This window comes from Gobius niger (genome assembly GCF_951799975.1).
Source record: "Gobius niger genome assembly, chromosome: 14".
Taxonomy (NCBI): Eukaryota; Metazoa; Chordata; class Actinopteri; order Gobiiformes; family Gobiidae; genus Gobius; species Gobius niger.
The window spans coordinates 31,255,551-31,282,733 of record NC_136865.1 but is presented as its reverse complement, the minus strand read 5'-3'; the positions used below and the strand labels follow the sequence as shown (position 1 = coordinate 31,282,733).

General features: G+C 39.1%; 1 protein-coding gene and 1 long non-coding RNA gene across 2 annotated transcripts; one reads left to right on the top strand and one right to left on the bottom strand.

Moving 5' to 3' along the window:
• Positions 1-2,517: 2,517 nt before the first annotated feature.
• Positions 2,518-6,771, bottom strand: LOC306973521 (uncharacterized protein; the record flags this gene model as incomplete). The annotated part of the gene is made up of 5 exons (XM_079570444.1): positions 6,458-6,771; positions 4,486-4,585; positions 4,094-4,305; positions 3,127-3,252; positions 2,518-3,023 (listed from the first exon to the last, which is right to left on the bottom strand). The coding sequence occupies exons 1-5, from the start codon at positions 6,633-6,635 to the stop codon at positions 2,518-2,520; spliced, it is 1,122 nt and encodes a 373-aa protein (XP_079426570.1). The 5' UTR covers positions 6,636-6,771.
• Positions 6,772-7,173: 402 nt separating this feature from the next.
• On the top strand, positions 7,174-9,603 carry LOC306974240. The gene is made up of 3 exons (XR_013793613.1): positions 7,174-7,322; positions 7,483-7,554; positions 9,475-9,603. It is a non-coding gene; the product is annotated as an uncharacterized lncRNA (long non-coding RNA).
• Positions 9,604-27,183: the final 17,580 nt, after the last annotated feature.

The following is a 27,183-nucleotide window of genomic DNA, read 5'->3' as shown; positions in this document are numbered from 1 at the left end:
ATGACTAAAATTCAACAAAAAAATGACAAAAATTCAACAAAAAAATAACAAAAATTCAAAACTCTTTCTAACCCTGACTCACCTTTATGGCGACGCCTCCTGTGCTCCTCCAGGTGACTCTTTCTGACTCACCTTTATGGCGACGCCTCCTGTGCTTCTCCAGGCGACTCTTTCTAACTCACCTTTATGGCGACGCCTCCTGTGCTCCTCCAGGTGACTCTTTCTAACTCACCTTTATGGCGACGCCTCCTGTGCTCCTCCAGGTGACTCTTTCTGACTCACCTTTATGGCGACGCCTCCTGTGCTCCTCCAGGTGACTCTTTCTGACTCTAACTCACCTTTATGGCGACGCCTCCTGTGCTCCTCCAGGTGACTCTTTCTAACTCACCTTTATGGCGACGCCTCCTGTGCTCCTCCAGGTGACTCTTTCTGACTCACCTTTATGGCGACGCCTCCTGTGCTCCTCCAGGTGACTCTTTCTGACTCACCTTTATGGCGACGCCTCCTGTGCTCCTCCAGGTGACTCTTTCTGACTCACCTTTATGGCGACGCCTCCTGTGCTCCTCCAGGTGACTCTTTCTGACTCACCTTCATGGCGACGCCTCCTGTGCTCCTCCAGGTGACTCTTTCTAACTCACCTTTATGGCGACGCCTCCTGTGCTCCTCCAGGTGACTCTTTCTGACTCACCTTTATGGCGACGCCTCCTGTGCTTCTCCAGGTGACTCTTTCTAACTCTGACACCAAATTGACAAAAATTCAACAAAAAAATGACAAAAATTCAACTAAAAAATGACAAAAATTCTACAAAAAAATGACTAAAAAAACAAAAAAATGACAAAAATTCAACAAATGTGACAAAAATTAAACAAAAAAATGACAAAAATTCTATAAAAAAATGACAAAAATTCAACAAAAAAATGACAAAAATTCAACAAAAAAATGACAAAAATTCAACAAAAAAGTGACAAAAATTCAACTAAAAAATGACAAAAATTCTATAAAAAAATGACAAAAATTCAACAAAAAAATGACAAAAATTCTACAAAAATGTGACAAAAATTCTACAAAAAAATGACAAAAATTCTACAAAAATGTGAAAAAAATTCTACAAAAAAATGACAAAAAATCAACAAAAAAATGACAAAATTCAACAAAAAAATGAAAAAAATTCAACAAAAAAATGACAAAATTCAACAAAAAAATGACAAAAAATCAACAAAAATGTGACAAAAATTCAACAAAAATGTGACAAAAATTCAACCAAAAAAGGACAAAAATTCAACAAAAAAATTACAAAAATTCAACCAAAAAAGTGACAAAAAATCAACCAAAATGTGACAAAAATTCAACAAAAAAATGACAAAAAATCAACAAAAATGTGACAAAAATTCAACAAAAAAATGACAAAAAATCAACAAAAATGTGACAAAAATTCAACAAAAAAATAACAAAAATTCAAAACTCTTTCTAACCCTGACTCACCTTTATGGCGACGCCTCCTGTGCTCCTCCAGGTGACTCTTTCTGACTCACCTTTATGGCGACGCCTCCTGTGCTCCTCCAGGTGACTCTAACTCACCTTTATGGCGACGCCTCCTGTGCTCCTCCAGGTGACTCTTTCTGACTCACCTTTATGGCGACGCCTCCTGTGCTCCTCCAGGTGACTCTTTCTGACTCACCTTTATGGCGACGCCTCCTGTGCTCCTCCAGGTGACTCTTTCTGACTCACCTTTATGGCGACGCCTCCTGTGCTCCTCCAGGTGACTCTTTCTAACTCTGACCCAAATTGACAAAAATTCAACGAAAAAATGACAAAAATTCAACAAAAAAATACAAAAATTCAACCAAAATGTGACAAAAAATCAACAAAAATGTGACAAAAAATCAACAAAAATGTGACAAAAATTCAACAAAAAATTACAAAAAAACAAAAAAGTGACAAAAATTCAACAAAAAAGTGACAAAAATTCAACAAAAAAGTGACAAAATTCAACGAAAAAATGACAAAAATTCAACAAAAATGTGACAAAAATTCAACAAAAAAATGACAAAAATTCAACAAAAATGTGACAAAAATTCAACAAAAAAAATGACAAAAATGTGACAAAAATTCAACAAAAATGTGACAAAAATTCAACAAAAAAGTGACAAAAATTCAACAAAAATGTGACAAATTCAACAAAAAAATGACAAAAATTCAACAAAAAAATAACAAAATTCAACAAAAAAATGACAAAAATTCAACAAAAAAAGTGACAAAAATTCAACAAAAAAATGACAAAAATTCAACAAAAAAATGACAAAAATTCAACAAAAAAATGACAAAATTCAACAAAAAAATGACAAAAATTCAACAAAAAAATGACAAAAAATCAACAAAAATGTGACAAAAATTCAACAAAAAAATGACAAAAAATCAACAAAAATGTGACAAAAATTCAACAAAAAATGTGACAAAAATTCAACAAAAAAGTGACAAAAATTCAACAAAAAAATAACAAAAATTCAAAACTCTTTCTAACCCTGACTCACCTTTATGGCGACGCCTCCTGTGCTCCTCCAGGTGACTCTTTCTGACTCACCTTTATGGCGACGCCTCCTGTGCTCCTCCAGGTGTCTCTCTTCCGTGAACGTCCTGGAGCAGAGGCCGCACTGAAGCCGTCCCGCTGCGTGCATGGCCTGATGTGAGTTCAGGGCGTTCCTCTGCCGGAAGCGCCTGCCGCAGACCGAGCAGCTGAAAGGCCGCTCTCCGGTGTGGATCCGCGTGTGAGTCTTCAGGTGCGACAGGTGCTTGAAGGTCTTGTCGCACACTTTGCAGCGGTGCCGGTCCTCGCACTGCCTGTGTCTGTGGGCCATGAACGCTCTGGAGCTCACGAAGGAGAGGCCGCAGGCGCCACAGACCAACTTCTGCTTCTCGGGCTTTGTGGTCGGTTCTGGCGGCGGTTCTGCCGGGGCGGAGTTTGGGGACAGGCAGTAACTGTGGTCCCTCAGAGGCGCCGCCACCTCCAGGTCCGTCTCAGCAGCTGCAAAACATCAACATTTCACTTCACTATAAAGCCGTTTCCCAGTTAAAAGTCACACCGTGCTGATAAACAGAGCTCGGTAAGAGAGTCTGCGCTGCTGTACCCGGCTCGGTGCTGCCCTCTGGTGGGTCGTAGACGAAGGGAACGATGTCTCCGTCCTGAAGTCCGTAGACCTGCTCCACCAGCCGCATCTGGGCCACGTCCGCCCTCCTCCAGTCCCCGCCTGGACCTGGACCTGGACCTGGACCTGGACCTGGACCTGGACCTGGACCTGGACCTGGACCTGGCAAAGATCCACAACAACGCTTTAACCTCTTAACTCCCACCTGAACGGATCACATGTTCTCCAGTTTGGCTTTACCCTAATCAAAAAGCTGCTTGGGAAAAGCATTAAAACAGCCACAAAAAATGAGAAGAAAACAAGGATGTAAACGCAACAAAAAAGTGACAAAGATGTGACAAAAATTCAACAAAAATTTGACAAAAATTTGACAAAAATGTGAAAAAAAAAATCAACAAAAATGTGACAAAAATTCAAGAAAAAATGACAAAAATTCAAGAAAAAATGACAAAAATTCAAGAAAAAATGACAAAAATTCTACAAAAATGTGAAAAAAAATCAACAAAATTTGAAAAAAAATCAAGAAAAATGTGAAAAAATTCAACAAAAAATGTGACAAAAATTCAACAAAAATGTGACAAAAATTCAACAAAAAAATGACAAAAATTCAACAAAAATGTGAAAAAAAATCAACAAAATTTGAAAATAAATCAACAAAAATGTGACAAAATTTCAATAAAAAATGTGACAAAAATTCAACAAAAATAAAGAATAAAAAAGGTGACACAACACAGCAACAACGCAAGGAAAAAGATCAGTTTTGTGGGTCTTAGCTTTCAAATGAGGCCTTACACAGACCTATAGCCAAAGAGGACAGAATGCATTTGGTTCAGGCGGGTGGTAAGACGTTAATCAGGATTCTGGAGGCGTTTCGTTGATAATCACGTCTCCAGCTCGAACATCGTTTACATTTGCTACAGAAACACGTAAAGAAATGATGAAAAATCACCCTGCAGGTGTCCAGGCGGGAGGCCCTGCAGGTGTCCAGGCGGGAGGTCCTGCAGGTGTCCAGGCGGGAGGTCCTTCAGGTGTCCAGGCGGGAGGTCCTGCAGGTGTCCAGGCGGGAGGCCCTGCAGGTGTCCAGGCGGGAGGCCCTGCAGGTGTTCGTAGAGAGGATCGAACGTGGCGCCTGGTGCAGAGCGAAGACCTCGGCGGACGAACCTTCAACAGAAACTTCCTTTAGATCAAGAGACTCTGGTTTAGTCCTGGTTTAGTCCTGGGTTAGTCCTGGTTTAGTCCTGGTTTAGTCCTGGTTTAGTCCTGGGTTAGTCCTGGTTTAGTCCTGGTTTAGTCCTGGGTTAGTCCTGGGTTAGTCCTGGTCTGGTCCTGGTCTGGACTCACCTCTGAACCCTCTCCGCGATGCGCTTCTTCTGTCTCCTCTTGTTGAAGTTGAAGACTGAAGGCACATAGTCCGGGTGCAGCGGGTCCCGGGAGTAACGCCCTGGAGACAGAGACACGTTTCTATTTTATATTGTTTTACTCGAGTGTTTCTGCTTAAAAAGAAACAAGGAAGAAAATGTAATTTCAGGTGAAGTTTCGCAGAGAATCGAGAATGTGTAAAGATCTGTTCACATTCAACAAAAATGTGACAAAAATTAACAAAAATGTTACAAAAAAGTGACCAAAATTCAACAAAAATGTTACAAAAAATCAACAAAAATGTGACAAAAATTCTACAAAAATTCAACAAAAATTCTACAAAAAATGACAAAAATTCAAGAAAAAATGACAAAAATTCTACAAAAATGTGACAAAAATTCAACAAAAATGTGACAAAAATTCAACAACAAAAAACAAAAATTCAACAAAAATGTAACAAAAATTTAACTAAAATTCAACTAAAATGTGACAAAAATTCAACAAAAAATGACAAACATTCAAGAAAAAAATGACAAAAATTCAACAAAAAATGACAAAAATTCAACAAAAATGTGACAAAAATTCTACAAAAAATGACAAAAATTCAGCAAAAATGTGACAAAAATTCTACAAAAAATGACAAAAATTCAAGAAAAATGTGACAAAAATTCAACAAAAATGTGAGTCTGTACCTGTGATGAAGTGAGTCTGTGATGAAGTGAATCTGTGTCTGTGATGAAGTGAGTCTGTACCTGTGATGAAGTGAGTCTGTGATGATGAAGTGAGTCTGTGATGAAGTGAGTCTGTGATGAAGTGAGTCTGTGTCTGTGATGAAGTGAGTCTGTACCTGTGATGAAGTGAGTCTGTACCTGTGATGAAGTGAGTCTGTGATGAAGTGAGTCTGTACCTGTGATGAAGTGAGTCTGTGATGAAGTGAGTCTGTGATGAAGTGAGTCTGTACCTGTGATGAAGTGAGTCTGTGATGAAGTGAGTCTGTGATGAAGTGAGTCTGTGTCTGTGATGAAGTGAGTCTGTACCTGTGATGAAGTGAGTCTGTACCTGTGATGAAGTGAGTCTGTGATGAAGTGAGTCTGTACCTGTGATGAAGTGAGTCTGTACCTGTGATGAAGTGAGTCTGTGATGAAGTGAGTCTGTGATGAAGTGAGTCTGTACCTGTGATGAAGTGAGTCTGTGATGAAGTGAGTCTGTGATGAAGTGAGTCTGTACCTGTGATGAAGTGAGTCTGTGATGAAGTGAGTCTGTACCTGTGATGAAGTGAGTCTGTGATGAAGTGAGTCTGTACCTGTGATGAAGTGAGTCTGTACCTGTGATGAAGTGAGTCTGTACCTGTGATGAAGTGAGTCTGTGATGAAGTGAGTCTGTACCTGTGATGAAGTGAGTCTGTACCTGTGATGAAGTGAGTCTGTGATGAAGTGAGTCTGTACCTGTGATGAAGTGAGTCTGTGATGAAGTGAGTCTGTACCTGTGATGAAGTGAGTCTGTGATGAAGTGAGTCTGTACCTGTGATGAAGTGAGTCTGTACCTGTGATGAAGTGAGTCTGTACCTGTGATGAAGTGAGTCTGTGATGAAGTGAGTCTGTACCTGTGATGAAGTGAGTCTGTACCTGTGATGAAGTGAGTCTGTGATGAAGTGAGTCTGTACCTGTGATGAAGTGAGTCTGTACCTGTGATGATGAAGTGAGTCTGTGATGAAGTGAGTCTGTACCTGTGATGAAGTGAGTCTGTACCTGTGATGAAGTGAGTCTGTGATGAAGTGAGTCTGTGATGAAGTGAGTCTGTGATGAAGTGAGTCTGTGATGAAGTGAGTCTGTACCTGTGATGAAGTGAGTCTGTACCTGTGATGAAGTGAGTCTGTACCTGTGATGAAGTGAGTCTGTACCTGTGATGAAGTGAGTCTGTGATGAAGTGAGTCTGTGATGAAGTGACTCAGTACCTGTGATGAAGTGCGCGCTGCAGAGCCTCCTGGTCCCCGGTCCTTTCTGCAGGAGGTCGCAGCGCTGGGCCGCCTTCACCCACAGCCCCCTCTGATGCGGATCCTTCGGGAGGCGGTAGAAGCGCAGCTCGGAGCCTTTATTCGTCCTGTTGCCGCAGCCGCTCACGATACACGCCATTTTAAAAACACGTCACAAACGTCTCCTCGTGTCTCTTCACTTCCCGCCGACACAGAACCGTTTAATCCCGATTTTAAAACCTGAAAACACTTCCGAACGGCTCCGGTATGTTGACAAGAGCCCGCCGCCGCCATGACAGCACACTGCGCATGCGCTCTGGCCTCTTCGCGGACACACGCAGCGCCATCTTGTGTCGGTCCGGGAGCGGCAGATTAGTAACGTTTTATGAAAATTAAACTACAAATCGTTAGTGAGATTAAAACTATCACTGAAATATCAAAAGATGTTTATGGACGAGTCAAAAACTAAATGTAAAGTAAAAAATAATAATAATAAAAAAAAATAAAAAAATAAAAACGGCGAGACGATTTTTAAACACAAAACATATAAAACTGAAAATATGTTAAAGATTTCGGTTGTAATCACTTTTCCTCATGTTTTTTTAGTCGTAAGTTTACGCAAGAAGTCGCTAACGGTTGTATTTGCTCAAACCTGTCAGTGCGCATGCGCGGGGACCTGTCATGGCGGCGATGTGGGCTCTTGTAAACACAGCGCCCGTGCAGCCCGTGGGTTTATTATGTTGTTATAACGTTACGTGGGTACAAAGTGACCCCCGGGTGAGCGCGGGAGCTGCTCCTCTGTCCTGGCCCGGGTTCGTGACGCTAAACGCGGCCACAGCTGCTCCAGGTAAGCGACCATCCTCCACGAAACTCGGCAAAGTGTGTGAAAAGGGAACGCTGGAGTCAAAGGCAGTTATTGTGATGGCGGAGGAAGAGCTGTGTCTGATGGATGGATAGTTCTGTGTCGTTTACAAAGTGCTGACTGATTCTGTGTGTTTGAGTTACAGAGGAACAGTCTGTGGTGAAGAGGAATGAAGATGCTTTTCCATTCAGGCCACCAGAGGGCAGCACCGAGTCAGGTAAACCTCAAAAACACCTTAACCTCTTAACTCCCGCCTGAACCGAGAGGATCTTTTTCCTCACGTCATCAGATTTTTTTTTTTCCATCATTTTTTTTGTTGGGTATTCAACTCATTTTTGTAGCTTTTTTTATGACATTTTTGTCATTTTTTTTGTCATTTTTTGTCAATTTTCTGTATTTCTTTCGTCACATTTTTGTCATTTTTTGTCACATTTTTGTCATTTTTGCATCCATTTTTTGTAATTTTTTGTCAAATTTTAGTCATTTTTTTTGTCATTTTTTAAATCAAATTTTTGTCACATTTTGTCACATTTTCATCAATTTTTTTGTCAATTTTTTGTCATTTTTTGCCCATTTTCTGTATTTCTTTTGTCACATTTTTGTCAATTTTTTGTAATTTTTTGTAATTTTTTATCAAATTTTTGTCATTTTTTTGTCACATTTTCATCATTTTTTTGTAATTTTTTGTAATTTTTTGTCAATTTTTTGTCAATTTTTTGTTATTTTTTTGTCATTTTTTTGTCAATTTTTTATCAATTTTTTATCAAATTTGTGTCCTTTTTTGGTCATTTTTTAAATCAAATTTGTGTCCTTTTTTCGTCAATTTTTTATCAAATTTTTGTCACATTTTGTCACATTTTCATCAATTTTCCGTCACTTTTTTGTCAATGTTTTCTCACTTTTTTGTCACATTTCCATCATTGTTTTCGTCTCAGTTTTGTTGCTATTTTCACAGCTTTTTTCCAGAAGCTTTTGGATTGGGGTAAAGCCAAACTGGAGAAAACGTGCTCGGTTCAGGCGGGAGTTAAGGGGTTAAGAGTTCAGTTTTCAGTTTGTTGGAACAGGTTCTTGGCGCTGTATCTTGTTCATCAGGAGTTTTGTGGTTTTCATATTCCAGTGAACCGAGTCTGTGTCTCTGCTGTGATTGGCCGCTCGGCGCTGACTCTTCCTGTTCCACATAAACGCCTCACGAATCCTGAGAGAAACCCAGCGTGAACTAAACCCACTGAAACACAACTGACTTATTAACCTCTTAACTCCCACCTGAACCGAGCACAGTTTCTCCAGTTTGGCTTTACCCCAATCCAAAAGCTTCTGGAAAAAAGCTGTGAAAATAGCGTCAAAACTGAGACGAAAACAATGATGGAAATGTGAGAAAAAAGTGAGAAAAATTTGATTAAAAAATTACGAAAAAATAATAAAAAATGTGACAAAAAATGACAAAAAAAATAGCAAATGTGACAAAATTACTAAATAAATAAAAAATGTGACAAAAAATTAAAAAAATTTGATAAAAAAAATTACGAAAAAATGGATTTAAAAAATACCAAAAAATAAAAAAAAAGGTGACAAAAAATGACAAAAAAAAGTACAAAAATGTGACAAAATGTTACAAAAAAAAAAACTAAAATGTGATAAAAATGTGACCAAATAAAAGACATAAATGTGATTAAAAAATGACGAAAAAATGACAAAAAAGTTACAAAAATGAGTTGAATACCCAACAAAAAAATGATGTAAAAAAAATCTGGTGACGTGAGGAAAAAGATCCTCTCGGTTCAGGCGGGAGTTAAGAGGTTCATGTATTTCTTACTTTTCAGTTCTTAAAGGAACAGTTTTCCAGACTTTTAGTGAGTGCTTATGACAGAAGTTCTTATCTTCTCGTTCCTCACGCTCTCCTTCATGTCTGTGGAGGATCACACGTCATCCTCCACAGAGATGAAGGATCACATCTCTGCCTTTTGAGGAAAAGCTCGAGCATTTGGAGCATTTGTGTTGTGTTTTCATTTTTGTTGTTGTTATAGTTTTATTTTTTCTTGCCTTTCATGCTCACGTTTTAGTTGTTGTTGCGGCTAAATGCACTGGGTTAAGGCGGGGGTTAAGAGGTTAAAAGAAAATGTGTTGTTTTTGTGTCCAGCAGTTGCTCAGATCGAGTATGTGATCCCGCCCTCTGATGAAGAGGAAGCCCCGCCCTCTGATGAAGAGGAAGACCCGCCCTCTGATGAAGAGGAAGACCCGCCCTCTGATGAAGAGGAAGACCTGCCCTTTCATAAAGAGGAAGCCCCGCCCTATTATAAAGAGGAAGCACCGCCCTCTGATGAAGAGGAAGCCCCGCCCTCTCATAAAGAGGAAGCCCCGCTCTCTGATGAAGAGGAAGCCCCGCCCTCTGATGAAGTGGTGGCCCCGCCCTCTGATGAAGTGGTGGCCCCTCCCTCTGATGAAGAGGAAGCCCCGCCCTCTAAGGAAGTGGTGGCCCCTCCCTCTGATGAAGAGGAAGCCCCGCCCTCTAAGGAAGTGGTGGCCCCTCCCTCTGATGAAGAGGAAGCCCCGCCCTCTAAGGAAGTGGTGGCCCCGCCCTCTGATGAAGCTGAGGTTTGGGGCGACCACACTTACTGCTGCTCCGTCAGAGTGAAGAGGCTCGTCTGCTCCGCCTGCGGTAAGTCGACCTCACCTGCCCGAGGTCCCACGAGGCGCCGAGTGTGTGGCCTCAGTGTCCCTGACGGAGCACTGAGGAAGCACACGGGGGAGGGGCCTTACAGCTTATTCATGTACAGAGCCTCTCGAAAGTATTCATACACCTCGAACTTTTGCACATTTTGTCATGTTTACAGCCCTAAACATAAAGATTTTATTTTGATTTTTTTACTGAACGTTCACACACAAGTAACAGACAACTGTGAAGTGAAAGCGAAATGATACATGATTCTGTTATTTTCAAAGAATAGAAAAGTGAAAAGTGGGACTTGCATAAGTATTCATACAGCATGAATGAATACTTTGTGGAACCTCCTTTTGCTGCAATAACAGCACAAGTCTTTTGGGGTTTGACTCTACAAGATTTGCACATGTAGAGACTGACATTTTAGCCCATTCCTCTTTACAAAACAACTCCAGCTCTGTCACACTAGAAGGAGAGCGTTTGTGAACAGCAGTTTTCAGATCTTTCCACAGTGGGATTCAGGTCAGGACTTTGGGCCGTTCTAACACATTAATATGTTTATTTTTGTAGATTTATCTTTGTGTTTCGGGTCATTGTCCTGCTGAAGGTGAATCCCAGCCTCAGTTCTCTTGTGACTCCAGCAGGTTTTCCTCCAAAATGTCCCTGTATTTGGCTCCATCCATCTTCACAACTATTCTTATGCTGCGTCCACACCAAATGTGCTTTGGGCGTCAATAACGCGCGTCACGCCCGTCGTTGGACGCTTGTGCTTTACTAAAGTCTGACGCTCGTCACAAATGTCACCGAGCGTCAGACGCTCTGGCCGCGTCAGCTCAGAGTCTGTTCGTAGCATCTTGGAAGTAGCTTTTGCCTGAAATACACCGGCTACAGTTCATTGTTGATTAAAAGTCTGTAATAAACCACAGATGTGTGAAGGCGGCTTAGTGTGTGATCGTCATGAAGCTGCTCTATGTCGTTACGGATTCATTGACGTTATTAATGCTTGTTGTCATGGAGAAAACCGGAGCTCAATGCGAACTAACTGAGCTAACTGAGCTAACTGAGCTAACTGAGCTAACTGAGCTAACAAGCTGTGGTTTTCTCCCGGAGCTAATTGTAGATGATGTGAGTAATAAACTACACCATCAGCCCGGCTCAGTGTGTGATCATTGTTCTTTATTGACTTTATTTGTGAGGAAAAGCAGCCCCACAGCATGATGCTCCCCCCCGTATATCTGACACTTTTTTAGTCATTTTTTTGTCATTTTTTGTCACATTTTTTGTCACATTTTTTCATCACTTTTTTGTCATTTTTTGTCACATTTTTTCGTCACTTTTTTGTCATTTTTTGTCACATTTTTTCGTCACTTTTTTGTCACAGGTTGGGTGTATTTCTTACCAGTGTCTCCTTGTTCAGTTTGTTAGTTTAGGTGGACGACCGTGTCTTGGTAAGTCTGCAGTGGTGCTTTACTCTTTCCATTTCTGAATGATGGATTGAACAGTTGCTCCGGGAGAGGTTTAAATCTTGGGAAATCTTTGTATAACTTAACGCTGCTTTAAACTTCTCCACAGCTTTATCCCTGACCTCTCTGGTGCTCCTGGACCTTCATGATGTTGTTTAGTGACCAACACACTCCGACCACAGCTCTGAGGGCCTGAAAGACGTTCAGTAAAAAAATCAAAATAAAATCTTTATGTTTAGGGTTGTAAACATGACAAAATGTGCAAAAGTCCAAGGTGTATGAATACTTACGAGAGGCACTGTACTTCTTACTTTTTAGTTCTTAAAGGAACAGTTTTCCAGACTTTTAGTGAGTGCTTATGACAGAAGTTCTTATCTTCTCGTTCCTCACGCTCTCCTTCATGTCTGTGGAGGATGACGTGTGATCCTCCACAGAGATGAAGGAGAGCGTCTCTGCTTTTTGAGGAAAAGCTCGAAAAGCTTGAGTCATTTCCTCAAGAGCTTTTTGAGGAAAGATTTAAAGGATCTATATCCTGCTATTTTAGCCATTCCAAAGTTAAGTATAGACATGTATATGATATATTGTACCTCATTTTTGTGATAAATATAAGTGTTTTCTGGAGGTATTTTTCCAAGACAAAACGCTTCGATTCAGTTAGCCCCGCCCCCTCTCTCCGCACATACTTTACCGTAATATAAATAAACAGCAATAAGTGAAATTGCTTCACGATGCAGTTATATGGAGTTGACATCTGCAACACAGCTTCATAAATGGCTAACACACAAGCTAATATGCTAACACACATGCTAACACACATGCTAATATGCTAACACACAAGCTAATATGCTAACACACATGCTAACACACATGCTAATATGCTAACACACAAGCTAACCCGCGTTTGGACTGACTCACCCTCTGCTCCATCGCTGTTTACAATATGGGACTCGCGTTGGTTATAAAAGTTAATCCACTTTGGTTCTGGTGAAGGTTCACAAACATCCATCAGTGACAGTCACAGAAAAACAATATTTTGCTGAAAGTCGCTGAATCCCGGAGAAAAAAACAACTTCTAAGAGAGTGGCCTCGTCTTGAAAAAGGTTAAATAAACTCCTCGTCCTCGTAGCCAAACGCGCTTCTTTTTCTCCGTGACATGATCGTTAGTTAAGAATAAAGAACAGGTGTGTCCAGTTATAACGAGCTCCATCTTCAGCTGCAGCGCAAACATGACTGATCTGTTCAGACGCTCAGGGATGTGTTTGTTTTGGCCTCAGCTGACCTGGAAGCACCTCGGGCACATCCTTTTTTTTTTTCTCTTTGTTTCTCTCTTACGACAGAAATAATGAAAACGCTGTTTTACAAATTAAAATCCGGCCGTAAGCATAGAATTAAGACATTACATTACAGACGTCGAGCACTTCCGTTCCGCTGTGACGACACAACTGAACACTCAGTCGTTCACCAGGAGAGGGCGGAGCCTCAGAGAGCAGGATTCAGGAGGATTACTGAGAGCTGCGTGAATGAAGCCACAAACCACTCTGGGGGTGTTTTTGAGAAGGAAATAGCAGAACAACATGGCTAAAAGCTCCAAAAAGTCGATTTTGCATGATATAGGACCTTTAAGATTTTCTCAAGATAAGAGGTTAAAATAAAATGTGTTGTTTTTGTGTCCAGCATTTGCTCAGATCGAGTGTGTGACCCCGCCCTCTCATAAAGAGGAAGCCCCGCCCTCTCATAAAGAGGAAGCCCCGCCCTCTGAGGGAGTGGTGGCCCCGCCCTTCGATGAATCTGAGGCGTCCGTTTGGGCCGATCACACTTACTGCCGCGCCGTCAGAGTGAAGAAGCTCGCCTGCTCCGCCTGCGGGAAGTCGCTCCGCTGCGTCAGGAGGCGCCGCGAGGAGGAGGAGGAGGAGCGCCTCCAGTGCAGCGTCTGTCCGCTGAGGTTCAGAGGGGAGAAGAGCCTGATCAAGCACCTGCGCCGCCATGAGGAGGAGCGCCGCCGCCTCCAGGAGAATCGCCGCCGCCTCGAGGAGGAGCGGCGCCGCCATGAGGAGGAGCGCCGGCGTCATGAGGAGGAGCGCCGGCGTCATGAGGAGGCGCTCCGCCACCATGAGGAGGAGCGGCGCCGCCATGAGGAGGAGCGCCGGCGTCATGAGGAGGAGCGCCGGCGTCATGAGGAGGCGCTCCGCCACCATGAGGAGGAGCGGCGCCGCCATGAGGAGGAGCGCCGGCGCCATGAGGAGGAGGAGCGGCGCCGCCATGAGGAGGAGGAGCGGCGCCGCCATGAGGAGGAGGAGCGCCGCCGCCATGAGGAGGAGGAGCTGCGCCGCCATGAGGAGGAGGAGCTGCTGACGAGCGGAGGAGGTGAGTCTGAGCACGGTTTAGATTTTAACCCCTTAACTCCCACCTGAACCGAGCACATTTTCTCCAGTTTGGCTTTACCCCAATCCAAAAGCTCCTGGAAAAAAGGTGAGAAAATAGCAACAAAACTGAGACGAAAACAATGATGGAAATGTGACGAAAAAAAACAAAAAATGGAACAAAAAAAGACCAAAAAATGACAAAAAGTGACGGAAAAAAATACTAAAATGTGACAAAACAAGAAAAAAAAATTACAAAAAAGTGATGACAAAATGTGACAAAAAAATGACAAAAAAAGACAAAAAAATTATGAAAAAAAGACAAAAATGTAAAAAAAAAAAAAAACAATTATAAAAAAAAAGAAAGAAAATGACAATAAATGTGACAAAAAAAATGACAAAAAAATATGAAAAAAGGACAAAAAATGACATTAAATGTGACAAAACAGTGACGAAAAAATACTAAAATTTGACAAAAAATGACAAAAAATGGGACAAAAAAGACCAAAAAAATGACAAAAAGTGACGGAAAAAAATACTAAAATGTGACAAAAATGTAAAAAAAAGAAAAAAAAATATATGAAAAAAAAGAAAAAAAATGACAATAAATGTGACGGAAAAATGACTAAAAATGTGACAAAAAAGTCCAAAAAAATGACAAAAATGTGACAAAATCCCAACCTATCTTGGTTAAATAAAGGTCAATAAATAAAGAAAGAAAAAAAGATGATGAAAAAATGACTAAAAAGTGACAAAAAAACAAAAAAAATATGAAAAAAAGACAAAAAATGGGACAAAAAAGACCAAAAAAATTACAAAAAGTGACGGAAAAAAATACTAAAATGTGACAAAAAAAGAAAAAAAAATTACAAAATGTGACAAAAAATGACAAAAAAATTATGAAAAAAAGACAAAAATGTGACCAAAAAAAAAAATGACAATAAATGTGACGAAAAATGACAGAAATGTGACAAAATCACAACCTATCCTGGTTAAATAAAGGTCAATTAAGAAAGAAAGAGAAAAAGGTGATGAAAAAATGACAAAAAAAGACAAAAAATGGGACAAAAAAGACCAAAAAAATGACAAAAAGTGACGGAAAAAAATACCAAAAAGTGACAAAAAAACAAAAAAAAAATGAAATAAAGACAAAAAATGACATTAAATGTGACAAAACAGTGATGAAAAAATACTAAAATGTGACAAAAAATGACTAAAAAGTTACAAAAATTAGTTGAAAACCCCCCAAAAAAGATGGACAAAAATCTGATGACGTGAGGAAATAGATCCATTCAGATGAGTTTTGTAGATCTTAGCTTTCAAATGAGGCGTTACACTGGCCTACAGGATTTGGGTAAAGCTGAACTGGAGAAAACGCTCTCGGTTCAGGCGGGAGTTAAGAGGTTAAAGGCACATCTCACAGTGAATCCCTAAGTTTGTTTGTTACTGACGTCCTGGTTTTCACGTTTCTTCCAGACAAACTCTCCCACCCCTGCAGCTCGTGCCCCAAAGCCTTCCGGACCCCGAGCCTCCACGCGGGGGAGCGGCCTTTCGCCTGCCCCGCCTGCCCCAAGCGTTTCCCCTCCAACAGCGCCCTCTGCAGGCACCGGCGGGTCCACAGCGGCGAGCGGCCTCACCGCTGCTCCGCCTGCGGCCTGAGCTTCGCCCTGCCCGGCACCCTGCGGCAGCACGTGGCCTCCAGGCACACGGGGAAGCCCTTCCCGTGCGGCCGGTGCGGGCGCAGGTTCCCCACCCGGGCCAAGCTCACGTTCCACGGCAAAACACACGCCCGGGACACGCCGTACAGCTGCTCCGTGTGCCGGCGGGCCTTCCAAACCTCGGAGAGAGCGGAGGAGCATTTACAGACTCACAGGAAGGAACGAGAGGGAAAAAGCTCTGAAGTCTGTGATATCTCCGTCAAACACCTGGAGGCGAAGTATCTCTGCTCCGAGTGCGGGAAGAGCTTCTACCAGAAGGTTTACCTGGACAATCACGGTAAAACCCACAGCAAAGAGCGGCCCTTCAGCTGCTCCTCGTGCGGGCTGACCCTCAGGAGCAAACAGGGCTTATCCCTCCACGTGATGCTCCACACGGGGGAGAAGCCGTTCAGCTGCTCCGTCTGCCAGCGAGCGTTCAGGCAGAAGGTCAGCCTGGAGGTGCACGCGCGCAGACACACCGGGGCCCGGCCCTTCGTCTGCGCCGTCTGCGGGGCCCGGTTTCGAGCCAAGGTGAGCCTGAAGAGCCACGGCGCGGTTCACACGAAGGAGGGACCTCGGGGACCTCAGGGACCTCAGAGCAGCTACACAATTATCTCCTCCTGATGGACGTCTGTGGGCGGGATTTTATTTTCTTCAGTCACATAGCACCGTCTATATCTCACTACAATGATGACAAACCTTCTGTTGGTCTGTAAATGCAGTAAATTAGAATAACTGCCTTGTATAAAATGTCTCTCTCAAAATGGCTGTAGTGAATGTCTTGAAATAGGCCTCTGTCTCTTTAACCTCTTAACTCCCGCCTGAACCGAGAGGATCTTTCTCCTCACGTCATCAGATTTCTTTTTTTTTCCATAATTTTTTTTGCTGGGTGTTCGACTCATTTTTGTAACTTTTTTATCAAATTTTGTCATTTTCTGTCACATTTTTTGTAACATTTTTGTCAATTTCTTGTGACATTTTTGCCACTTTTTCATCAATGTTTTCTCACTTTTTTGTCACATTTTTGTCATTTTTTTGCCCAATTATTGTAATTTTTCGTAAATTTTTTAATCAAATTTTGTCATTTTTTGAAATTACATTTTGGTCATTTTTTTGTCACATTTTGTAACATTTGTCTAATTTTTTTGGTCATTTTTTGTCAATTTCTTGTGACATTTTTGCCACTTTTTCATCAATGTTTTCTCACATTTTTGTCGTTTTTTGGTCAATTTTTCATCATGTTTTTGTCGTTTTTTGTCACATTTTTGTCATTTTTTCGTAATTTTTTCGTCATGTTTTTGTCGTTTTTTGTCATTTTTTTTTGTATTTTTTTTGTCCAATTATTGTAATTATTCGTCAATTTTTTAATCAGATTTTTGTCATTTTTTGTCATTTTTTCGTCAATTTTTTCTCACTTTTTTGTCACATTTTTGTCATTTTTTCGTCAATTTTTTTTATCACATTTTTGTCAATTTTTTCTCACTTTTTTGTCACATTTTTGTCATTTTTTCGTCAATTTTTTTATCACATTTCCATCATTGTTTTCGTCTCAGTTTTGTTGCTATTTTCTCACCTTTTTTCCAGAAGCTTTTGGATTGGGGTAAAGCCAAACTGGAGAAAACGTGCTCGGTTCAGGTGGGAGTTAAGGGGTTAAAATAACTGCCTTGTATAAAATGTCTCTCTCAAAATGGCTGTAGTGAATGTCTTGAAATAGGCCTCTGTCTCTTTAAGAACCTCTGAGCCTTTAGACACGCCCCCTCCACACGCTGTCTGTGGCATCAGTGGGGAGGGGGTTCTGCTGAGGAGCAGTGGTTGGTTACTCGGCTGGTGACGAAAGCTCGGAGGCGTCTCCAGGAGGTGGGGGCGTTCCTAGGAGGACTCAGGCAAACCTATCCCTAAAATGGCCGCCATCAGAGTTTTTACAGATTACTCAGAAATACGTGAATGTGCCAAGGCAACACTTCAGCCATGTTTTTAATGAGGGAGTGACAGAATAACATGATGGAAAGCTTGAAAAAGTCCATTTTGCATAATACCCCCCTTTAAATAAATTGGATGTTTGACCTCGTTCTGCGACGTTCAGAAGTTCAGTCCGTGTTTTAAACGTCAGCACATTTTCCGTTTGTCCGTTTCAGATGTTTCTGTTTTTATTTTGTGATAAATCCTCGGCTGTTCTGCTTTTGGATAAAGTTGTTTCTACCTCAAAAAACCCCGGAGTCGTGTTTTTGTGATTCACTTTGAAGCTTCTGTTTCACATTTGGAATAACAAAAAGTGACTTCATGCAGAGCCGTGGGAGGATGTTTGAGTTAGGGGGCGCTGAGGGACAAAATTTACCCCCAAAATACTTTTTTCTGTGCTTAAATCGTATTCATTAACCTCTTAACTCCCGCCTGAACCGAGAGCGTTTTCTCCAGTTCAGCTTTACCCAAATCCTGTAGGCCAGTGTAACGCCTCGTTTGAAAGACCTACAAAACTAAATGGATCTTTTTCCTCACATTAGATTTTTTTTCATCATCATCTTTCATTTTTTGTCAAAGTTTCGTGACTTTTTTTGTCACTTTTTCGTCAAATTATTCGCATTTTTTTTGTCAAATCCTCATCATTTTTTCGTCAAATTTCTCTCCATTTTTTGTCAATTTTTTGTCAATTTTTCTCATGTTTTTGGTCAAATTTTTGTCATTTTTTTGTCAATTTTTTCCTAATTTTTTTGTCAAATTTTTCTCACTTTTTTCTCAATTTTTGGTCAAATTTTTCTCACTTTTTTGTCAATTTTTTCTCAATTTTTGGTCAAATTTTTCTCACTTTTTGTCTCACTTTTTTGTCCAATTTTTGTCCAATTTTGTCATTTTTTTGTCAAATTTTTCATCAATTTTTTTCTCATTTTTCTGTCAATTTTTTGTCCATTTTTTGTCCATTTTTGTCATTTTTTTATTTTATTTTTTGTCACTTTTTCGTCAAATTATTCGCATTTTTTTGTCCATTTTTTCATCAATTTTTTTTCACTTTTTTGTCAAATTTTTGTCCATTTTTGTGTAAATTTTTTCTCACTTTTTTCACATTTTCATCATTGTTTTCGTCTCAGTTTTGTTGCTATTTTCACACCTTTTTTCCAGAAGCTTTTGGATTGGGGTAAAGCTGGAGAAAATGCTCTCGGTTCAGGTGGGGAGTTAAGGGGTTAATATTGCCTGCAGTTCACAAACTATCCACCAGGGAGTGCTGCAGCGCCCTCAGCACCCTGGGTTCCCACGGCCTTGACTTCATGACCCGACAAGGGTTTTTTAAAACTCAATCAAACCTTTATAACTGGCATAAATCCTCCCGTCGTCCCTGTGGGGGAGATACAAGTGTTAATGGGATGACTGGGGGGTCTTTCATTGCTCCCTGGTGTCTCTGGACAGAAAACCACAATTGCAACTTTTCCTGCTCCGACTGATACAAACTAATGGAATCAGGAAGAAGAAGCTAACAGGCTAACGGGCTAAGCTAACTGTGGGCTAGCGCCACTTAAACAGTATTTACAGCCAAGTCTGAGTGAAATGTGATTATTGTGTAACCATGTACCTGCAGTGGCGCTTACGGCCTCTAGGGGCAGGAGATACTTTAATTAACTGTGTATAAATATAAAGCTGTTAAATGTTGGTTCTTGATCTGCGGTCGATAAAAAATGATCCTGGAGCTGCTCGTTTATTTAACCTCTGAACTCCCGCCTGAACCGAGAGGATCTTTTTCCTCACGGCATCACGTTTTATTGTTGGATATTCAACTCATTTTTGTAACTTTGTCATTTTTTGTCACTTTTTGTAATTTTCTCGTCAATTTTTCATCAAATTTTGTCTTTTTATTACATTTTGGTCATTTTTTGTCACATTTTGTAGCATTTTTGTCATTTTTTGGTCCATTTTTCATCACATTTTTGTCATTTTTTCGTAATTTTTTTGTGCAATTATAGTAATTTTTTGTCAATTTTTTAATCAAATTTTGTCTTTTTTTTATTACATTTTGGTCATTTTTTTGTATCAAATTTTTGACATTTTTTCGTCTTTTTTTATCAAATTTTTGTCATTTTTTTGTCAAATTTTCATCATGTTTTTGTCATTTTTTTATCAAATTTTTGTCACATTTTTTTGTATTTTTTTTGTCCAATTATTGTAATTTTTCGAAAAAATTTTAATCAAATTTCTTTTCTTTTTTTATTACATTTTGGTCATTTTTTGGTCACATTTTGTAACTATTGTCTCATTTTTTTGGTCATTTTTTGTCAATTTCTTGTGACATTTTTGCCACTTTTTCATCAATGTTTTCTCACATTTTTGTCACTTTTTTCTCATTTTTTGTCCAATTTTTATCACATTTTTTATCACATTTTTCAAATTTTTTTGATCAAATTTTCATCATGTTTTTGTCGTTTTTTGTCATTTTTTATCAAATTTTTGTCACATTTTTTTGTCTTTTTTTTGTCCAATTATTGTAATTTTTCGTCCATTTTTTAATCAAATTTTGTCTTTTTTTGTCACATTTTTATCAAGTTTTTGTCATATTTTGTAACATTTTTCTAATTTTTTGGTCATTTTTTGTCAATTTCTTGTGACATTTTTGCCACTTTTTCATCAATGTTTTCTCACATTTTTGTCACTTTTTTGTAATTTTTTGTCCAATTTTTATCAAATTTTTCTCATTTTTTGGGTCATTTTTTGTCAATTTCTTGTGACATTTTTGCCACTTTTTCATCTATGTTTTCGTCACTTTTTGTCACATTTCCATTATTGTTTTCGTCTCAGTTTTGTCACTATTTTCACACCTTTTCTCCAGAAGCTTTTGGATTGGGGTAAAGCCAAACTGGAGAAAATGTGCTCGGTTCAGGCGGGAGTTAAGGGGTTAAAGAATAAACCTGCCTCCGCTTTAATCTGCTTTTACGCCGAGCAAAACGACCAACACGAGGGAAAAAGAAATGGACAAAGACGTATTTGTTTTGTTTTGTGACGATCGTTCTTTTTTTACAGAAAGTTTTCCAATTGTCAAGATCAAAACATGTTTAAACAAGTCTAAAAAAAAACATCCATAAATAAAAACAAATTAACACTGATCCTTCCCAGCAGAGACGCAATAATCCTGCCACATTTCAGATAAAAACACTTTTACATAAAATTAACATGAATAAATTAAAACAGTCTTCAACACTTTAAAGCGACAGTGAAATAATAAATAAAACAAGCATAAAAATGGATTCCGAGGTCAGGAGTAGAAGTTATTTGCGAGTTTCATCATCCGCTTGTTGACTTTCCTCTGCTCTGTGGGGCGCCCTCTGGAGGCCGGAGTTGTCGGCGCGCTCCTGAACGCCGGGGAATCCGTCTCGTCTCCAAACTCCTCAGTCCGAACATGGATGGAGCAGGTAAAAGCCTCCATCAGGACCGGCTCCTCCCCCGCCGTCTTCAGCTCGTCCTTGGACACGTTGGGATGGAAGCGGCGATAGTAGAAGGTCTTCAGCGAGAGTCCCAGTAAATAAACGAGGACGACGCAGACGACGGCGATGAGGTGTTCGCGGTTGAAGCGGCGGACGTCGGGGTTCTCTCTCCAGAACCACAGGCCGCAGAGCGTGGCGATGTCGGACAGGATGAAGGCGTGGTAGAGCAGCGTGCGGCGCAGGCTCCGCCCCTCCGACACGTTGAACCAGCTGAAGTACCAGACCAGGCCCACGGTGGCTCGGTACAGCCGCTCGCCCCACGCCTCGCCAAGTGACATTTTGGCCACTTTTTCATCAATGTTTTCTCACATTTTGGTCATTTTTTTGTCACATTTTTATCAAATTTTTGTCACATTTTGTCACATTTTTGTCATTTTTTCGTAATTTTTTTGTGCAATTATAGTAATTTTTTGTCAATTTTTTAATCAAATTTTGTCAATTTTTTATCAAATTTTTGACATTTTTTCTTCTTTTTTTTGATCAAATTTTCGTCATGTTTTTGTCATTTTTTGTCATTTTTTGATCACATTTTTGTCACATTTTTTTTGTCTTTTTTTTGTCCAATTATTGTAATTTTTCGTCAATTTTTTAATCAAATTTTCTTTTTTTTTTATTTACATTTTGGTCATTTTTTGTCACATTTTTGTAATTTTCTCGTCAATTTTAATCAAATTTTGTCTTTTTTTTATTAAATTTTTGACATTTTTTCGTCATTTTTTTAATGAATTTTTTGTCATTTTTTGGTCAAATTTTCATCATGTTTTTGTCGTTTTTTGTCATTTTTTGTCACATTTTTCTCATTTTTTGTCAATTTCTTGTGACATTTTTGCCACTTTTTCATCTATGTTTTCGTCACTTTTTATCACATTTCCATCATTGTTTTCGTCTCAGTTCTGTCACTATTTTCTCACCTTTTCTCCAGAAGCTTTTGGATTGGGGTAAAGCCAAACTGGAGACCAACACGAGGGAAAAAGAAATGGACAAAGACGTATTTGTTTTGTTTTGTGACGATCGTTCTTTCAAAGTCTAAAAAAAAAAAAACATCCATAAATAAAAACAAATTAACACTGATCCTTCCCAGCAGAGACGCAATAATCCTGCCACATTTCAGATAAAAACACTTTTACATAAAATTAACATGAATAAATTAAAACAGTCTTCAACACTTTACAGCGACAGTGAAATAATAAATAAAACAAGCATAAAAATGGATTCCGAGGTCAGGAGTAGAAGTTATTTGCGAGTTTCATCATCCGCTTGTTGACTTTCCTCGGCTCTGTGGGGCGCCCTCTGGAGGCCGGAGTCGTCGGCGCGCTCCTGAACGCCGGGGAATCCGTCTCGTCCCCAAACTCCTCAGTCCGAACATGGATGGAGCAGGTAAAAGCCTCCATCAGGACCGGCTCCTCCCCCGCCGTCTTCAGCTCGTCCTTGGACACGTTGGGATGGAAGCGGCGATAGTAGAAGGTCTTCAGCGAGAGTCCCAGTAAATAAACGAGGACGACGCAGGCGACGGCGATGAGGTGTTCGCGGTTGAAGCGGCGGACGTCGGGGTTCTCCCTCCAGAACCACAGGCCGCAGAGCGTGGCGATGTCGGACAGGATGAAGGCGTGGTAGAGCAGCGTGCGGCGCAGGCTCCGCCCCTCCGACACGTTGAACCAGCTGAAGTACCAGACCAGGCCCACGGTGGCTCGGTACAGCCGCTCGCCCCACGCCTCGCCTTGGGACGTTTTTGCCACTTTTTCATCAATGTTTTCTCACATTTTTGTCACTTTTTTGTAATTTTTTCGTAATTTTTTTGTGCAATTATAGTAATTTTTTATCAATTTTTTAATCAAATTTTGTCTTTTTTTTGGTCAAATTTTCATCATGTTTTTGTCGTTTTTTGTCATTTTTTATCAAATTTTTGTCACATTTTTTTGTCCAATTATTGTAATTTTTCGTCAATTTTTTAATCAAATTTGGTCTTTTTTTTATTACATTTTGGTCATTTTTTTGGTCAAATTTTTATCAATTTTTTCGTCATTTTTTTGATCAAATTTTTGTAATTTTTTGGTCAAATTTTCATCATGTTTTTGTCGTTTTTTGTCACATTTTTGTCATTTTTTCGTAATTTTTTTGTGCAATTATAGTAATTTTTTGTCAATTTTTTAATCAAATTTTGTCAATTTTTTATCAAATTTTTGACATTTTTTCTTCTTTTTTTTGATCAAATTTTCGTCATGTTTTTGTCATTTTTTGTCATTTTTTTATCACATTTTTGTCACATTTTTTTTGTCTTTTTTTTGTCCAATTATTGTAATTTTTCGTCAATTTTTTAATCAAATTTTCTTTTTTTTTTATTTACATTTTGGTCATTTTTTTGTCACATTTTTGTAATTTTCTCGTCAATTTTAATCAAATTTTGTCTTTTTTTTATTAAATTTTTGACATTTTTTCGTCATTTTTTTAATGAATTTTTTGTCATTTTTTGGTCAAATTTTCATCATGTTTTTGTCGTTTTTTGTCAATTTCTTGTGACATTTTTGCCACTTTTTCATCTATGTTTTCGTCACTTTTTATCACATTTCCATCATTGTTTTCGTCTCAGTTCTGTCACTATTTTCTCACCTTTTCTCCAGAAGCTTTTGGATTGGGGTAAAGCCAAACTGGAGACCAACACGAGGGAAAAAGAAATGGACAAAGACGTATTTGTTTTGTTTTGTGACGATCGTTCTTTCAAAGTCTAAAAAAAAAAAAACATCCATAAATAAAAACAAATTAACACTGATCCTTCCCAGCAGAGACGCAATAATCCTGCCACATTTCAGATAAAAACACTTTTACATTAAATTAACATGAATAAATTAAAACAGTCTTCAACACTTTACAGCGACAGTGAAATAATAAATAAAACAAGCCTAAAAATGGATTCCGAGGTCACGAGTAGAAGTTATTTGCGAGTTTCATCATCCGCTTGTTGACTTTCCTCGGCTCGGTGGGGCGCCCTCTGGAGGCCGGAGTTGTCGGCGCGCTCCTGAACGCCGGGGAATCCGTCTCGTCTCCAAACTCCTCAGTCCGAACATGGATGGAGCAGGTAAAAGCCTCCCCGAGGGCCGGCTCCTCCCCCGCCGTCTTCAGCTCGTCCTTGGACACGTTGGGATGGAAGCGGCGATAGTAGAAGGTCTTCAGCGAGAGTCCCAGTAAATAAACGAGGACGATTATTATCACATTTTTTATCACAATTTTCAAAATTTTTTGATCAAAATTTGGTCATTTTTTTGGTCAAATTTTCATCATGTTTTTGTCGTTTTTTGTCATTTTTATCAAATTTTTGTAACATTTTTATCAAATTTTTGTCCAATTTTTATCACATTTTTGTCCAATTTTTATCACATTTTTGTCACATTTTTATCAAATTTTGACACATTTTTTGGTCAATTTTTCATCATGTTTTTGTCGTTTTTTGTCACATTTTGGTCATTTTTTCGTAATTTTTTTGTGCAATTATAGTATTTTTTTGTCAATTTTTCAATCAAATTTTGTCTTTTTTTTATTACATTTTGGTCATTTTTTGGTCAAATTTTTATCAAATTTTTGACATTTTTTCGTCATTTTTTAAAATCAAATTTTAGTCATTTTTTGGTCAAATTTTTGTCACTTCAACACTTTACAGCGACACTGAAATAATAAATAAAACAAGCATAAAAATGGATTCCGAGGTCAGGAGTAGAAGTTATTTGCGAGTTTCATCATCCGCTTGTTGACTTTCCTCGGCTCTGTGGGGCGCCCTCTGGAGGCCGGAGTTGTCGGCGCGCTCCTGAACGCCGGGGAATCCGTCTCGTCCCCAAACTCCTCAGTCCGAACATGGATGGAGCAGGTAAAAGCCTCCCGAGGGCCGGCTCCTCCCCCGCCGTCTTCAGCTCGTCCTTGGACACGTTGGGATGGAAGCGGCGATAGTAGAAGGTCTTCAGCGAGAGTCCCAGTAAATAAACGAGGACGACGCAGACGACGGCGATGAGGTGTTCGCGGTTGAAGCGGCGGACGTCGGGGTTCTCCCTCCAGAACCACAGGCCGCAGAGCGTGGCGATGTCGGACAGGATGAAGGCGTGGTAGAGCAGCGTGCGGCGCAGGCTCCGCCCCTCCGACACGTTGAACCAGCTGAAGTACCAGACCAGGCCCACGGTGGCTCGGTACAGCCGCTCGCCCCACGCCTCGCCTTGTGACATTTTGGCCACTTTTTCATCAATGTTTTCTCACATTTTTGTCACTTTTTTTGTCATTTTTTGTCCAATTTTTTATCAAATTTTTGTCATTTTTTTGGCCAATTATTATCACATTTTTGACATTTTTTTGATCAAAATTTTGTCATTTTTTTGGTCAAATTTTCATCATGTTTTTGTCGTTTTCTGTCATTTTTTATCAAATTTTTGTCACATTTTTTTGTCTTTTTTTTGGTCCAATTATTGTAATTTTTCGTCAATTTTTTAATCAAATTTTCTTTTTTTTTAAATTACATTTTGGTCATTTTTTTGTCACATTTTGTAACATTTGTCTCATTTTTTTGGTCATTTTTTGTCAATTTCTTGTGACATTTTTGCCACTTTTTCATCAATGTTTTCTCACATTTTGGTCATTTTTTGTCACATTTTTATCAATTTTTTGTCACATTTTGTCACATTTTTGTCATTTTTTCGTAATTTTTTTGTGCAATTATAGTAATTTTTTGTCAATTTTTTAATCAAATTTTGTCAATTTTTCATCAAATTTTTGACATTTTTTCTTCTTTTTTTTGATCAAATTTTCATGTTTTTGTCATTTTTTGTCATTTTTTTATCACATTTTTGTCACATTTTTTTTGTCTTTTTTTTGTCCAATTATTGTAATTTTTCGTCAATTTTTTAATCAAATTTTCTTTTTTTTTTATTTACATTTTGGTCATTTTTTGTCACATTTTTGTAATTTTCTCGTCAATTTTAATCAAATTTTGTCTTTTTTTTATTACATTTTTGACATTTTTTCGTCATTTTTTTAATGAATTTTTTGTCATTTTTTGGTCAAATTTTCATCATGTTTTTGTCGTTTTTTGTCATTTTTTGTCACATTTTTCTCATTTTTTGTCAATTTCTTGTGACATTTTTGCCACTTTTTCATCTATGTTTTCGTCACTTTTTATCACATTTCCATCATTGTTTTCGTCTCAGTTCTGTCACTATTTTCTCACCTTTTCTCCAGAAGCTTTTGGATTGGGGTAAAGCCAAACTGGAGACCAACACGAGGGAAAAAGAAATGGACAAAGACGTATTTGTTTTGTTTTGTGACGATCGTTCTTTCAAAGTCTAAAAAAAAAAAACATCCATAAATAAAAACAAATTAACACTGATCCTTCCCAGCAGAGACGCAATAATCCTGCCACATTTCAGATAAAAACACTTTTACATAAAATTAACATGAATAAATTAAAACAGTCTTCAACACTTTACAGCGACACTGAAATAATAAATAAAACAAGCATAAAAATGGATTCCGAGGTCAGGAGTAGAAGTTATTTGCGAGTTTCATCATCCGCTTGTTGACTTTCCTCGGCTCTGTGGGGCGCCCTCTGGAGGCCGGAGTTGTCGGCGCGCTCCTGAACGTCGGGGAATCCGTCTCGTCTCCAAACGTCCGAACATGGATGGAGCAGGTAAAAGCCTCCATCAGGACCGGCTCCTCCCCCGCCGTCTTCAGCTCGTCCTTGGACACGTTGGGATGGAAGCGGCGATAGTAGAAGGTCTTCAGCGAGAGTCCCAGTAAATAAACGAGGACGATTATTATCACATTTTTTTATCACAATTTTCAAAAATTTTTGATCAAAATTTGGTCATTTTTTTGGTCAAATTTTCATCATGTTTTTGTCGTTTTTTGTCATTTTTTATCAAATTTTTGTAACATTTTTATCAAATTTTTGTCCAATTTTTATCACATTTTTGTCCAATTTTTATCACATTTTTGTCACATTTTTATCAAATTTTGACACATTTTTTGGTCAATTTTTCATCATGTTTTTGTCGTTTTTTGTCACATTTTGGTCATTTTTTCGTAATTTTTGTGTGCAATTATAGTATTTTTTTGTCAATTTTTCAATCAAATTTTGTCTTTTTTTTATTACATTTTGGTCATTTTTTGGTCAAATTTTTATCAAATTTTTGACATTTTTTCGTCATTTTTTAAAATCAAATTTTAGTCATTT